At 44.9% G+C, this 15125-nt stretch overlaps 2 protein-coding genes across 2 annotated transcripts; one reads left to right on the top strand and one right to left on the bottom strand.

Moving 5' to 3' along the window:
• The first annotated feature begins 1777 nt into the window (after window positions 1-1777).
• Window positions 1778-4108, top strand: smim1 (small integral membrane protein 1). Its single transcript, XM_056275213.1, has 3 exons — window positions 1778-1873; window positions 2149-2315; window positions 3537-4108. Exons 2-3 carry the CDS (start codon window positions 2221-2223, stop codon window positions 3658-3660), a joined length of 219 nt encoding a protein of 72 aa, XP_056131188.1. The 5' UTR covers window positions 1778-1873; window positions 2149-2220; the 3' UTR covers window positions 3661-4108.
• A 1570-nt stretch (window positions 4109-5678) lies between these two features.
• Window positions 5679-14621, bottom strand: lrrc47 (leucine rich repeat containing 47). The gene is made up of 7 exons (XM_056274375.1): window positions 13991-14621; window positions 12559-13014; window positions 12336-12452; window positions 11297-11412; window positions 10394-10496; window positions 9611-9700; window positions 5679-6210 (listed from the first exon to the last, which is right to left on the bottom strand). The coding sequence occupies exons 1-7, from the start codon at window positions 14558-14560 to the stop codon at window positions 5989-5991; spliced, it is 1674 nt and encodes a 557-aa protein (XP_056130350.1). The 5' UTR covers window positions 14561-14621; the 3' UTR covers window positions 5679-5988.
• Between the last annotated feature and the right edge of the window lie 504 nt (window positions 14622-15125).

The following is a 15125-nucleotide window of genomic DNA, read 5'->3' as shown; positions in this document are numbered from 1 at the left end:
GGAGGCTTACATGGGTCAGGGTCAAAAGTAAAGGTGGGATTACATGAAGGATCGGCTCTGAGCCCTTTCTAGTTTGCAATGGTGATGGACAGGTCGATGGGCGAAATCAGGCAGGAGTCTCCGTGGACTATGATATTTGCGGATGACATTGTGATCTGTAGTGAGAGTAGGGTGCAGGTTGAGGAGAGCCTGGAGAGTTGGAGGTATGCACTGGAGCGAAGAGGAATGAAAGTCAGTAGGAGCAAGATGGCATACCTATGCGTGAATGAGAGGGAGGACAGTGGAATGGCGAGGATGCAAGGAGTGGAGATGATGAAGGCATATGAGTTTAAATACTGTCCAAAATAACAGGGAGTGCAGAAGAGAAGTCAAGAAGAGAGTGCAGGCAGGGTGGAGTGGGTGGAGAAGAGCGTCAGGAGTGATTTGTGACAGAAGGGTGCCATCAAGAGTTAAAGGGAAGGTTTACAAGATGGTTGTGGGACCAGCTATGCTGTATGGTTTGGAGACAGTGGCACTGATGAAAAGACAGGAGGTGGAGCTGGAGGTGGCAGAGTTGAAGCTGCTAAGATTTTCATTGGGAGGGACGAAGGAGGACAGGATTAGGAATGAGTATATTAGAGGGACCGCTCAGGTTGGACGGTTTGGAGACAAAGCAAGACAGGCAAGATTGAAATGGCTTGGACATGTGTGGAGGAGAGATGCTGGGTATATTGTGAGAAGGATGCTGAATATGGAGCTGCCAGGGAGGAGGAAAAGAGGAAGGCCAAAGAGGAGGTTTATGGATGTGGTGAGGGAGGACATGCAGGTGGCTGGTGTGACAGAGGAAGATGCGGAAGACAGGAAGAAATGGAAATGGACGATCCGCTGTGGCGACCCCTAACAGGAGCAGCCAAAAGTAGTAGTAGTAGGGTCATGGGGGGCTGGAGCCTATCCCTACACTCACTGAGTAAAAATGTCACCACTTCATCACAGGGCCTGTGCACACAATCATTCACACCCATGCTGTGGGCACTGTAGAATCTCCATCAACCGACTGACGATACATAGGTTACCTACACAAAAGAGATGGCATCCAACCAGGGACTGTAAGACATAGTGCTAACTGCCAAGCCGCTGCACCACCATGAAGTGATTCAGATCCTCTAAAATGTTTTACTTTTTTTTAAGATTCCCCCCTTTATTTGACAGCAATGGGAGGGGGGGTGACTTGCAGTAATGTGCCTGGGCTGCATTCGATCCCGGGCTGCTGCAGTAAGGACTCAGCCTTTTGCAGTGCACGCTCTACCATGTGAGCCACCGGGGCACTCCAAATGCTTTGTTTACTGAATTTAAAGCAATTATTTAGTGTCAAGTATTTAACTCAGAAACATCAAAGAGTTATATTCAGATCGAAGTTTAAAGGTTAAGGGAGAAAATAAACCCTAGCATCAGGTATCATTGGGTTAAGTAAGTAGTTCATGAAATCGTTCATTAACTCAAAGGTTTAAACATTGTCTTTAATGACTACAAAAACCAAGTAAAGACAAAGATAACATTTTATGTTTTGCCTTGTTTGACCTCAGAGACGTGTGGTTCCACTTAGTGCAGGATTGTGTACTCGGTGATCTGCACAGGATCTATAAACCAGAGCCCCGGTGAAGTGCTGAATGCTTGAATTACCCCTTATCACTGCCAAGAGATATAATGATGCTTGATAGAGGAACCGGAATAGAACCAACAGGTTTATGACACTTTGGCCTCGCCCCCTCTCAGCACCTGAACTATGGTCGAGGAGTCTTATAGAGCAAGAGGCACACCGATTCCAGTCACAGTCAGTCCACAAGGTCGACGGTGTTCTCGTCTGGCCAGTGCGGTCTCCTGCTGATCCACCCAGGTGAGCAAAACTTCAGCTGATCTGAATGTGATGAACAGCAACTGGACATCTGATGAGTCATTCCACTGTCCAAGGAGTAATGATTATTTTTCAAAGAAATGGTCTTGTTTTTGGTAGAGTTGTTCAACTAACACAAATAAATCAATGGTATTGAAAATGTGTATTTATGCAGAGCAAAGAAAACTACATTATGGGTGTCAGAAGTACAATTAAGAGTAAAAGACATTGGACGATATTTATGCTCACACTGATGTTGTGCAATTTTAACAACCCAGGGTTGATAGAGAAAGAGTGGGTGAACGGTGATTGCAGCCGTCGTATCCCTGAGGAAAGGACGGATCCCTCACATGGAGCCCAGTAGCTCTGGTGCTGCAGAATACAAACGCTGGGACGACGACAACATTAACCTCCACGTGACCGCCTCACAGTCTGGGATGGAGAGGTAAGGAATGAACATGAATGAATGAATCTTTATTGTACTATCCAATCATTAGCGTCGTACATGCATTGAAAACACACAGAGTGAGATCATAGAGGGTTCAATCAGTTCACTTGGATACAACGTTTATTGACAGTAATCTGTCAATAAACGTTGTATCCAGATGAACTGATTGAACCCTCTTTGATTTCCTTACCTGGACTATTGAGCATGCACCAAGACACACAGAGTGAGAGCAGCATTGCAAAGATACTGATACAGACAAGACATCACGTTGTGTTGACATGACAGCACAGCACACAGACACACAAACTGGGTGGCATCATTATAAGAGTCCATTATTGATTTGTACTTCAGGAATGGGGATGAAAGTGAAGTTGGGTTTTGCCTTCACGTAGAATGGAGTCCGTTATCTGTGTCCCAATGGAAGTTGTACGAATATCTGTTAATGTATGAATTTATCAAAGGAGGAAAGTGCTTTCGACATGGCAGCACGGTGGCGCAGTGTTTAGCGCTGTCGCCTCACAGCAACAAGGTCCTGGGTTCGAACCCCAGGGTTGTCCAACCTTGGGAGGTCATCACAGGTCATCCTCTGTGTGGAGTTTGCATGTTCTCCCCGTGTCTGCGGTGGGTTTTCTCCGGGTGCTCTGGTTTCCCCACCATCAAAAGAAACATGCATGTTAGGGTTAGTACTCCTGTCTGTGCCCCTGAGCAAGGCAATAGGAAGAAATAACTGGAGTTGGTCCCCGGGCGCTGCACGGTGGTTGCCCACTGCTCCTAGCTACACAGCTAGGATGGGTTAAATGCAGAGTATTTTCCCTTACGGGGATCAATAAAGTATATCAAAAAAAAAAAGAAAGAAGAAGAAGCTGAAGAAGCATGTGCATGGTGTGGTTCACTTTGAAAATAGGTTAAATGTCATTAGAAGGGCTATCAAAATGAACAATTTTCAAGAAACAGTCAGCAGGTTTACCAATGCCAAAAAAAAAAAAAAAAAAGAGTTCATGTGAATCCAGTTTCAGTCCAGGTCCGCCTCCATTAGAACCAACAAAAGTAACATTGACATGTTTTGATATATCTCTATAATCATTTCACAGCTCACTGATAGTTGTTGCATTATGAAAATAAGATATAAATTGTTAAAACTGTCTTTCCTAAGGACATTCCCGGGTCTTTACTGAAGATACTTGACCTGATTGCTCCCTTTTTATCTCTCCTGTTTAGGTATTACGACAGATTCTGCACCGGCAACACCGGCAAAATCATGAAGGTGGCTGGCGCTGTGGTTGCAGTGGTGGTAATTTACGTAATAGGATACGCCACTGGATACTACGTCCATAGATGCTGACCGGGGAGCCCGGCAAGGAAGGAGAGATGGCATTTGGATGGAGAAATGTTTAAATAAGTTTGATTATGAAATTGACCGAGACTACAATGTGCCATGCTGAAGGTGAACACACAACCCAGTTCACCGGAGCCATTCTTTAGGACACAACGGTCACAAATGTACTTTGAAAAGAAGTCAAATGAAACTGTGATAAGATTTCAGTCACGTAATATAATGCTTAACATGGAACAGTAAGTTGCTGTATTCTTAAGAGTGTCGACTCAAAATGTGTAAAGTGTATTCCGAAGACCAAATGTAAAGTATGCCTTTTTGGTTCGAGTTGCCATTGTTTATTTTTTTCCCCAATACATTTAATATGTTAAAGAAAACTGGAAAATATTTAAAAGTTGTTTAATCTGTTTTGCCACAATAAAACCAAGCTAAATGCAATAATGTTTCAAAAATTGCGTTCTTTGACATTTCAGCCCATTCTAGTGGACCTCTGCTTAACAAATGTGTAATCTATTTCCATTACATTCACAAGATCTAAATCCATGTCTAGAATCAAAACAATTATCACTTCACCATTCAATCTCTGTCATAGACAATCTTTATGGTAGCAACATCTTGCTCCTCAACAAAATGTGAGCTGTTGGTTTCATTATCTGATGTGGAGAAAAGACTAGAGTTGACTTTCGAGATCCACTCTTCAATCCTCTGCTCTGTATAGTAATCCCCATCCTCACCGAGGCAAAGCAGGGCTCTGCCCGGCTTTGGGCTCTCTTTGTCCCGCGAGGACCGAGATTCGGTTTCAATAGCCGAATCATCAGAGCAGAAATCTCTCCGACGCTTTGCTTTGCAAAGCCTGGCATCGAGTTTAGGCTTTCCTGGTGTCATCACCTTGCAGTCACTGGCCCTGGGGTTACTGACGTCAGTCTTCTGTTGTCCAACTGTAAGGTCCAGTGGTGCTGGAATAGAAGCCACAGCTGGCTGGGTGTCAAAAGTTCCCTTTATGAGTCTGGAGCATGGATCTGCATCCTGCATTGGCTCTTCCTTTGAAGCTGCAAGTGTATCACCTTCTCGTAAGCTTTTCCCATGTCCATCAGCTAACACACCAAACACTGAGCTTTCTCCAGCATGATTCGGAAAGGCTGGATCTCCTGGGTGAAACGGTACAGCGCTGCACACCGCCTTGCCAGGTGTAACTGCCAAGCCAACAATAGGTGGTAAAAGACTGTTGCGGCTGACTGCAGCAGTGGCAACATTTTTTAATTTCATTTGAACCATGAAATACCTTGAAAGAATCAGATGGTGCACAGGGTTGTTTGACTTTGCAGCAGATCGAAAATTTGCTGATGTCTGAGCAGTCTCTACGTTCGCAACTTTTGGTCCGCCAAACCTTTGGACATTTATTTCCAAGCACTGACCCGTCCTCCCTCTCACGTCCCCCCCCCTGCTGGACCTCCGTTTCCTTTCCGAATCCAACCAAGCCTGCTTCCTCTGAAGCACTCTATGGATCTTTTTCATAGCTCCAACAGCTGTTTTAAATTAACAAGTAAAAACTGCATCTCACGTTGAACAGAATTATTTCTTTTGAAGCTTATGGACACAGCTGTCTCGCAGTCCTGTGACTATTTCTTTTATACCGCCTGTCTCTTCCGGGCACCTCCCACATAACACATGCTCCCAAACCTGAGAGGTCACTCGATATGTAACAGGATCCAAATGTTTCCCTGTGACTACTCAAGCTCTTTCAGTTGTAACAGAACCGAGCATCCTGGACATGCAACCGCTATATGATGCGAAAATCCAAGTTTTTTGTATTGGCACAAGCCATCATGAATTCATGATTTAACCTGGAACAACCAAGTCATGTTGGGTGTAGTCTTCAAAATACATATATATATATATATATATACACACAGTATGTACACATTTATCTCTATATGTATGCATACCCCAAGTCTGACACCGTCTCTACAATAAATAATATAGAATAAAATGAAAGGTACTTAATAAAAACTTTCTGCACCTCTTGCCTTTAGAATTAAGTTTATTTTTAGGAGTCATTTAGGAAAATGTCCCTGCTCATAAAATATTAAAATGGACAGAGATTAATGTTGTCATCCGTATAACTGAGCAACTTACTCTACTTGGCAGGCATGAATAACCGCATGTCATATGAATAAAAAGTTATTAGCTGTTTTCTCAAAAATTAACATTGCCTTCTGCTTTACCAGATGTTTTGTTTAGTGATATTTGCATTTCTTTCAAACTGAAGATAAATTAGCTGCATCCATTTGTTAACATGAATCATCCCTATCTTTCCTCTGGAGGCTGGCGGCGCGGCTACCAGACGACGGTCAGTTTGGTCGTGTCTTCAGACAGGTCGGTCTTCGACGGGTAGACCACCTTAAGGTTACCGTCTTGGTCGACGGTGCGAACCTGCAGGAGGGTCAGTTCCCCTGAGGTCACGCCACCGGCGTCTGGCTCGGGAAGAGCGGCCCCTTCCTCATCTGACCCGGCCTCCTCCCCTTGGTCTACCGTAAGCTTGTTCAACTCCACCATTTTCTGTGACAAAACAGAAAAATAAAAGGCTGTTAGATATCTTCGGTTGTTTCTTGATACTTTCACTTAACATCAGAGGAATTATCCCACATTATATGACACATTGTGACATCCTACATACTTGAACCAAACTGATAAATATACCTGCTGAACAACAATAATAATCCCTAGTTCCTGTTTATGCCGGTGACTCATTTGTGGCCGACCTGGCTGATGTTATCCTAAACACCTTGCCCAAATGAGCCTCACATTTATAGTGTTGCTAAAATATTCAGCACTGTGGCATCTGATCCGTCCGTGATTGTGGGAATATAGAACAAGTTCTTAGGAGCAGGAAATGACCTCTCCACTCCGCAAACTGAAACCCGGGGTTTGAATTTCAAGTCACGTTCATCATTTAGCAGCTCCTCGGTGACTCCATCTAAATTCACTTCCTGCTAAGTTCTATCAAGGCTATAACCAGCTGGGGAAAAGATGTGAAAGCGAGATCTGGCAACCCTAACTGACCACTTCCTGAGTGATCTTGGAAGGCCATTGTACAGCTGTCATGATAGTCAAATTTCATTTCACAAATCAACTCAAAAACTACCCAATTACTAAAAATTCCTCTGATTTGAGCAACAATCTTCTAAAACTTCAAATAGACCTTCACTCATCCTCACCAACTTTACACTTAAAAGGATCAATTCAAAACTTTTAATTTAGTCCTGATAATATTCACGTCCCTTAGTGTTTTTTGTTGGAGAGAAGATGTCACTGAACAGCCATACTCAGTGGGTACAATGACGCTAAAGCACGCTAGAGTTGCAGCGGCGGTATTGTAAACTGTGTCCACTTGCTGTCATTGTACACCGCTGGGACCAGTCATGCTACGATGATGAGCTCACTTCTTCCACCGACAGCCTTGGGTGACCAGGAAAGGAACGCAGGGGGTTGACACATCAAAGGAGCTCATTACCCCTGTGACATGGCCCCTCGTACCACCTCCGTCAGCGTCTGGATGTGAAGGCTCGCAAAGACAATTAGAAAAAAGCACCTCCCACTGGTATAAACGCATCCATTTTGATTACAGTAAAAACAACAACTTTACATTTAAATAGCGCCTTTCAAGGGACCCAAGGACACGATACACATAGTTAAAGCAGACAAAACAAATAATGCCAGAATGAAAAATAGGAAACATTGCTGGGCATGATAGAAGTGACTAGAGACCACAAGCCTTGGTGAACAGGTAAGTTTTCTTTTTTTAAGTGTCCAAAGAAGCAGCGGATCTCTGCTGGGATAGAGTTCATAGTGTGGGGGCTCCCACACTGAAGGCTGTCTCCCCAAAGGTTCGCGAGCTGATGTTGGGGATGGAAAGCAGTCCCATGTCTGCAAACCACAGAATCTGGGATTGAATTAAATGGGTGGAGGAGGTCTGGGGGGCAAGGGCATGGAGGGATTTGTAGATGAGCAGGATTTTGTAGGAAATGTGGGACTTGACCGGGAGCCAGTGAAGGTGGATGAGGGTGGGGGTGATATGCTGCCAGGGTTTAGTGCAGGTGAGAACCCTGGACATTGAGTTCTGCACATACTGAAGCCTATCCAGGGCTTTGCTGGGTACCCCGGACAGGACTCCATTGCAACAGTCAAGATGGGAGGTAATGAAGGCATGAATGAGGGTCTCTGCCACAGAGTCTGAGAGTGATGGCCAGAGTCTGGAGATGTTTTTGAGGTGAAAGAAAGCAGATTTAGTAATGAGTTTGATGTGTGACTCAAATGAGAGGGTAAAGTCCAGAATGACACCCAGATTGTGAACTTCTAGGGATGGGCAGATGGAGCAGCCGTCCACGTTGAGGAAAAGATCTCCAACCTTCTGGAGCAGCACCTTGGGAGTCACAACCATGAGCTCTGACTGATTGCTATTTAGCTTGAGTAGATTTGATGACATCCAGATTTTTATTTGGTGCAAGCAGTTGACAAGGGATTGTGAAGGGAGCTGAGTGGATGGTTTAGTGCTGAGACACAGCTGCATGTCATCAGCATAGCAGTGGAAGCTTAAACAGTGGTGGCGGATGAACTGACCAAGGGGGAGCATGTAGATGGTAAAAAGGAGGGGTCAAACATGGAGGCTTGGGACACGCCATGGTTGACTGGGGCCAGGGTGGAACTGGAGGCTCTGATGGTGAAAAAATGTTTCTTATTGGAGAGACATGACTGGAAACAGGACAGAGCTGCACTGGTGAGGCCTTGGTATTCAGATAATCAGTTGAGGAGGATAATGTGGGAAAGTGTTTTTAGGGTGTTGATCCATATCCGATGTGAGGGTCTAAGGACAAGATGTTGTATTGCTATAACGCCCACTGAGGCAAATTTGTAATATGTGATGATGGGCTATACAAATATAGTTGACTTGAAGGCTGCAGAGAGGTCCAGGAGGATAAGAAAACTGATGTGGCTGGAATCTGCAGCAATGAGGAGGTCATTGGTGATTTTGATAAGGGCAGTCTCCGTACTGTAGTGTGCTCTGAAGCCAGATTTAAGGGGTTCAAATAGCTCACAGCTGGACATGTGCTGACGGAATTGGGCAGCAACTACTATTTCCAGGATTTTACTGAGAAAAGGAAGTTTGGAGATTGGCCAGTAGTTGGTGAGGTCATTCGGGTCCTGACCTGGCTTTTTGAGGATAGGGGTGACTGCGGCCATTTTGAAGCTGGAAGGCAGGGTCTGATATTAACACTTGCCAAGTGCGGGTAGATTTTTCGTTTTGCGAGTAAATGTCAGAAGGCTATCCGCCACATGGCAGGTAAATGTTTATACCAAAATAGTCATACAATACAAAAAAAAACTATGCAGACAGTCTCTACCAGGGTTTGGTGTTACGAGTGCACTGCTGCAGGCAGCTCATGCTGCAGCCTCGTCTCGAGGTTAAGCTCTTGCTCTTGCGCTCTCTCTCTCTCTCTCTCTCTCTCTCTCTCTCTCTCTCTCTCTCTCTCTCTCTCTCTCTCTCTCTCTCTCTCTCTCTCTCTCTCTCTCTCTCTCTCTCTCTCTCTCTCTCTCTCTCTCTCTCTCTCTCTCTCTCTCTCTCTCTCTCTCTCTCTCTCTCTCTCTCTCTCTCTCTCTCTCTCTCTCTCTCTCTCTCTCTCTCTCTCTCACACACACACACACCACGACCCATGGAGCGAGGTTTCTGTATGTACACATAGCCTGGGAGTGTGGCTTGATTGAGTGTCACAAAGTCCTGCTAATTTTACATAATAATCCTTTTTGGATCCCAGGTAGGGGTCTTGTAAATCTGACTGACTTAGGAGTAACACTGAAATCAACAGCGGTTATCTTCTAAAAAGGTAAACCACTACAGCTTTGCACTGAAAAGAGTTTCGTTCATACACAGACGAATGAGAAAACAGAACGTGGGACTTACTACGATGAGCGCATCCATCACATCTTTGCAGGTTTGCAGACTGGTTGAGCTCGTCACCTCAAGGAACAACTCCTTGGTCGTCTTCCGGATCTTTAAAAAAAACATATTCAATGAAATTAATCATGATCCATCCATTCATTATCCAAACCACTTATCCTGCACTCAGGGTCGCAGGGATGCTGGAGTGTATCCCAGCAGTCAATGGGCAGCAGGCGGAGAGACACCCTGGACAGGCCGCCAGGCCATCACAGGGCCATTAATCATGATTTTGTGCATATTTACATGCTTTTAAAAGGAATGTATTCAATGAATCTCGATTTTGTGCATATTTAAATGCTTTGGACTGCACTACATCTGTTCTGTACACAAACAGGATACAAAAAATGGCAATCAGCTTAATGGTATCACACCCTTATGTCAATGACAGCATTTTTTCATATCTCCAGGTTGAGGATTCAATGCGAACAGGAAGGAAGTATAATTACTGTGGCAATTAAACAAGATTTCTATCTCTAATGTAGCTATCTACACAGTCAATGTTCAGAGTCCATTATAAAAACAGGACATATTTTCCTTATCAGCATATCTAAAAACAAAACTTTTTTTTTAAACACACTTTTAACAAAGCAATGTGGTGATTAAGAACTTGGTTGATGTTATGTAATGCTTGATGTAATCCAGGACTGGCTGTTTGACAGCTGAGCATGACTGGGTCAGTGACATGTCAGAGACACGTGTGTCTGTGAGGCGATTAACATCAATCACAGGCACAATGGCACACACCTTGGTTTTCTCACTGTTGGTGATTGGTGGAAAGGAGACCACATGACCATCTGCATCCACCAGACAGGGGTAGAGCGCCTTCCCATCCAGAAGCTGCAGGTATCTGGAGAACCAAGTGTGGAAAACAATAATACTCCTCGTTCGTATTGCCTATGCATCTAAAAGGCAACGTGACCAAGTCATTTTACAAAAGTCATAAAAAATAGAACAGTGAATTAAAAGAATTGCTATACGGAAAGAAGGATTTCTATCTATAATGCAATTCTTAGTCATCTCCCTTCTTCCCTGTGTCATTACATTCATCAGAAAAGATCCGGAAATTACCACTTGCTGCCAAGATTGGCGACAACTTGACTAATTTCTTTGATATGACTGTTGCAACATATTCTAAATTACTGCATAGCAAAAGTCTGGCAAGTTATCAGTCTAGCTTATCCAACATACATAGACTAAAATGTTTATAAATTGAGAGAAAAAAAGTTGAGGAGTTGAACATCAGAACTGCCTGAAAAATGAAATCATTTCAAGTGCCAACAAAAACAAAAGCTGCAGTAAAACCGGTTGATATGTTCCTTTTCCAAGTCTTAATACTGCCCTCATGTGTTGAAGTAAATCATTCCCCACCAGGCTATGATGAAAACACCATACCACCTCCCCAACAAATAAAATATTTGAATAAAAAATATAACCTGTAACAGTTCTATTGCTCCAGAAAAAATTAAGTAAAATTTCTAAACCAAAACAGCGTCACTCACCACAGAAATATCCAATTTTGATTTTGCTCAGCAACAATGTTATCAACATTAAGAAATTTCACAAAAACTTTTCCATTTAAAAAATCTTGACGCACAAACAACAGTGCCCAACATAGTGGCGACAGAGGCGGCCAGGAATTAAACTGACTTGTGGAGTCCTGAGACGTTTTGCCTCTTCTTCTGCTTCCTCTGTTCCTCTGCCTCCAGTTGTAACTGCCTCATCAGCTCAATGGCGGTCATCTCCTTACGACCTAGTGGCACTATCTGACAAACACACAAACTCACACCATCAGCTTGTGTCTACAGAACGGTAAACCACTAACTGGTGACATGTGGCCCAATGTCCTGCTTGCAAATGTCAGTAGAACCCTGAATTGCAGCACACCTTAACGTAGCAAGGCAAACATTTTTTTTTTGGGGGGGGGGTTTCTCCCCCTTTTTCTCCCAAATTGTATCCGGCCAATTACCCCACTCTTCCGAGCCATCCCGGTCACTGCTCCACCCCCCCTCTTCCGATCTGGGGAGGGCTGCAGACTACCACATGCCTCCTCCGTCACACGTGGAGTCGCCAGCCGCTTCTTTTCACCTGACAGTGAGGCGTTTCGCCAGGGGGACGTAGCATGTGGGAGGATCACGCTGTTCCCCCAGTTCCCCCTCCCCCCTGAACAGGCACCCCGACCGACCAGAGCAGGTGCTAGTGCAGCGACCAGGACACATACCCACATCCGGCTTCACACCTGCAGACATGGCCAATTGTGTCTGTAGGGACACCTGACCAAGCCGGAGATAACACGGAGATTCAAACCGCCGATCCCTGTGTTGGTAGGCAACGCAATAGACCGCCATGCCACCCGGACGCCCCCAAGGCAGACGGTTTTAATAGCTTTTTTTTCTGATTATAAATAGTACAAATCAAATTAATCGTATTAACTGAAAATTGACTTGAAATCTAACCATTATTAATAGTTAAAATACTGGTCGAGATTGACACCAAATTTTAACTGAAGCCTAGCACATTCACCACTTTTAATGACCCCCAAAATACAAAACTTCCTGAAATATTAGAAAACAAATATAAAAAGGCTTAAAAAGGATATATAAAGCGACCCAACTGCCTTTGCAAAAGCGTGTAGTGAAATAACTGTATTGGGCAAATGGTGCCAGGAGCCAGGACAGGTTGTAGATACCTTCAACTGACTAGGTGGCCTAGCGTCATACACCAAGGGACCTTTGAGAAGCTCCATGTCATGGGTTGCGATGGTTGCTGTGGTCCTTCTACCACACAAGTCGTCATGAAGCTTGGTCTAAAACATCAGGGAAATGTTTTGATGATCACAAGGCATGTGTGGTTATACTATGAGTCATCACAACTATCCAACATATGCTGCCTTGTAAGAGCTCTGACATTACCTGCACCATTAGGAACCTCTTGAGGGCATTGCCAGGCCTCAGGTTCATTCCACGGACCACACAGCAGACCAAGTATGGACGCACATCCTTCAATTCAGCTGCTACTTTGACGGTGATGTCCCTGGGGCTGTCAGAAAAATGAAGAACTTTTACTGTCATCTTGGCCAATTCCTCTACCTCGTCCTCCACCACCTTCTTCTTCCTCTGCTGTCTTTTCTTCTTGTCTGCGACTCCGCCGCCTTCCACGCTACCTCCATCTTCTTGTTTTCCTTTCCCTTTCCCTCTGCTGCCAGCTCGAAGGTAGTCCAGAATTGACTTGGCCTGGCAGCTGTTGACCATCTTTTCCAGACGCCTGTCTTTTAACTTGTTGCCTTTGAAGTTGATCTCTCTTAGCTTGGAACAGTCGCTCAGATCTGAGGGAATCTCACTCAGCTTGTTGTTGGAGAGATCCAAAATCTGGGAAGACAGGCAGCCAGGGGACAAAACACAATACACAATATTCAAAGAAGGTTGAATCAGTTCATATGGATGCAAAGTTGATTGACAGATACGTTTCAACACTCATCTAAGTGATACACGATATTCCACAAATACTATCCGCAAAGCTAGACATTGACACCACCGAGGAGAGATAAAAGCATATGACACAGACACAAAGACTGAGTTGGAAAATCAAAGCCGTGTTTCAGAATTTATCTAAGTACATTTGATTCACTCACTGAGTTTCTTCACTCTTTGAAATCTAACTACGATTACTACTACTACTTTCAGCTAGCTGCTCCTGTTAGGGGTCGCCACAGCGGATCATCAGTTTCCATCTCTTCCTGTCCTCTGCATCTTCCTCTGTCACACCAGCCACCTGCATGTCCTCCCTCACCACATCCAGTAACCTCCTCTTTGGCCTTCCTCTTCTCCTCTTCCCTGGCAGCTCCATATTCAGCATCCTTCTCCCACTAAAACCAGCATCTCTCCTCCACACATGTCCAAGCCATCTCAATCTTGCCTCTCTTGCTTTGTCTCCAAACCGTCCAACCTGAGCTGTCCCTCTAATATACTCCTTCCTAATCCTGACCTTCTTCATCACTCCCAATGAAAATCTTTGCATCTTCAACTCTGCCACCTCCACCTCCAGCTCCACCTCCTGTCTTTTCATCAGTGCCACTGTCTCCAAACCATAGCACATAGCTGGTCTCACAACCATCTTGTAAACCTTCCCTTTATCTCTTCCTGGTACCCTTCTGTCTGAAATCTAACTACAACTATGTCTGAAAAAAGACCCGAATTTGACGGAGGACTGAGTATTGGATCAAAACCCATTTTTAAAAATTCTGTTGTCTTTTTTTTTTTGCAACCTCTGTCTGTGCATGCATGGGTGTATCCATTGCGCGCCACATTCTATTAAGACAAAGTATAACGGGGCACGCCCGCTTACCTTAAGTGCGGCAAGCTTGTGGACGTCGCCACTCAGCTCCTCGACGGAGTTGTCCGAGGCAATGACGGTGCTGAGGAGATCCAGGCGGTCCGAGAAGAAGTCGGGGGGGAACCTTTTGATGCCGTTCTTGGAGATGTTGATGGCGAAGAGCTTGGTACACCGACTCAGTCCCTCCGGCAGTGACTGGAGGTTGTTACAGCTGACGTTCAGCGTGTTGAGCTCCCCCAGCTGCGTGATTTCCTCCGGCAGCGTGCTCAGGTCGTTGACAGACAGGTCCAGGACCTTCAGGGACTTCAGACTCCCGATAACTGTAGGGACGGACGCTAGCCTGTTCCGGCAGAGAATCAGGCTCTGGAGGTTGTTTAGGTTTTTGATTTCCGCGTGGATTTCGGTCAAGTGCGGACACTGGCAAATCTCGAGATAATTGAGCAGCGTTAGGGAATAAATGGACGGACTCAGCCCGCCATCGGAGGATATCCTCTCGTCGACCCCTGCGCCGTGCAAGACGAGCTCACGTCTTTTCTCTTTCGCGGCTCTCTCTATCTCGGGCCAGTTATCAAAATCGCCCATGCTGCCTCTTCTTCTTCTTCTTCTTCTTCTTCTTCTTCTTCTTCTTCTTCCTCTTCTTCCTCTTCTTTCTGGGTTTATCGGCGGTTGGCAAGCAACGATTCGGCGCATTACCGCCACCAACTGGAATGACGCGTGGACCAGAATGTCTGTTTACTGGGGGAGGGGGGGCAAACAACCCCCCCCCGTCTTCTCAATTAAACTAGTTATTTCTCAGGTTTCAGCTGCTATACACCTTCTCCAGAAATTCCTAAAACACCCAGAATGTCCTTGCTGTATCTATAATTATGTCAATTCTCTCCGGTTTTCTTTCCACTACAGCAGTACGGTCGCTTACCATTGCCAAAAACACCATCTGGGCCAGTGGTTCTCAACCTTTTTGGGGTCCTGGACCCCCTGCGTATTTTTGATCTACCCTGAGGACCCCTCCACCTGATCTTGGGGGAGGGGGGTTGCAATTTGATAGAAACAGTAGAAACTGCATTTTAAATTGCATTATAGCATTTATTCACTCTTTGGGGCAAAAATAAGAGCTTTCAGTTGTAACTTAGATATAGTTAACAAAACG

Source organism: Lampris incognitus, chromosome 2 (assembly GCF_029633865.1).
Source record: "Lampris incognitus isolate fLamInc1 chromosome 2, fLamInc1.hap2, whole genome shotgun sequence".
Taxonomy (NCBI): Eukaryota; Metazoa; Chordata; class Actinopteri; order Lampriformes; family Lampridae; genus Lampris; species Lampris incognitus.
This window is presented reverse-complemented; position numbering and strand designations above follow the sequence as displayed.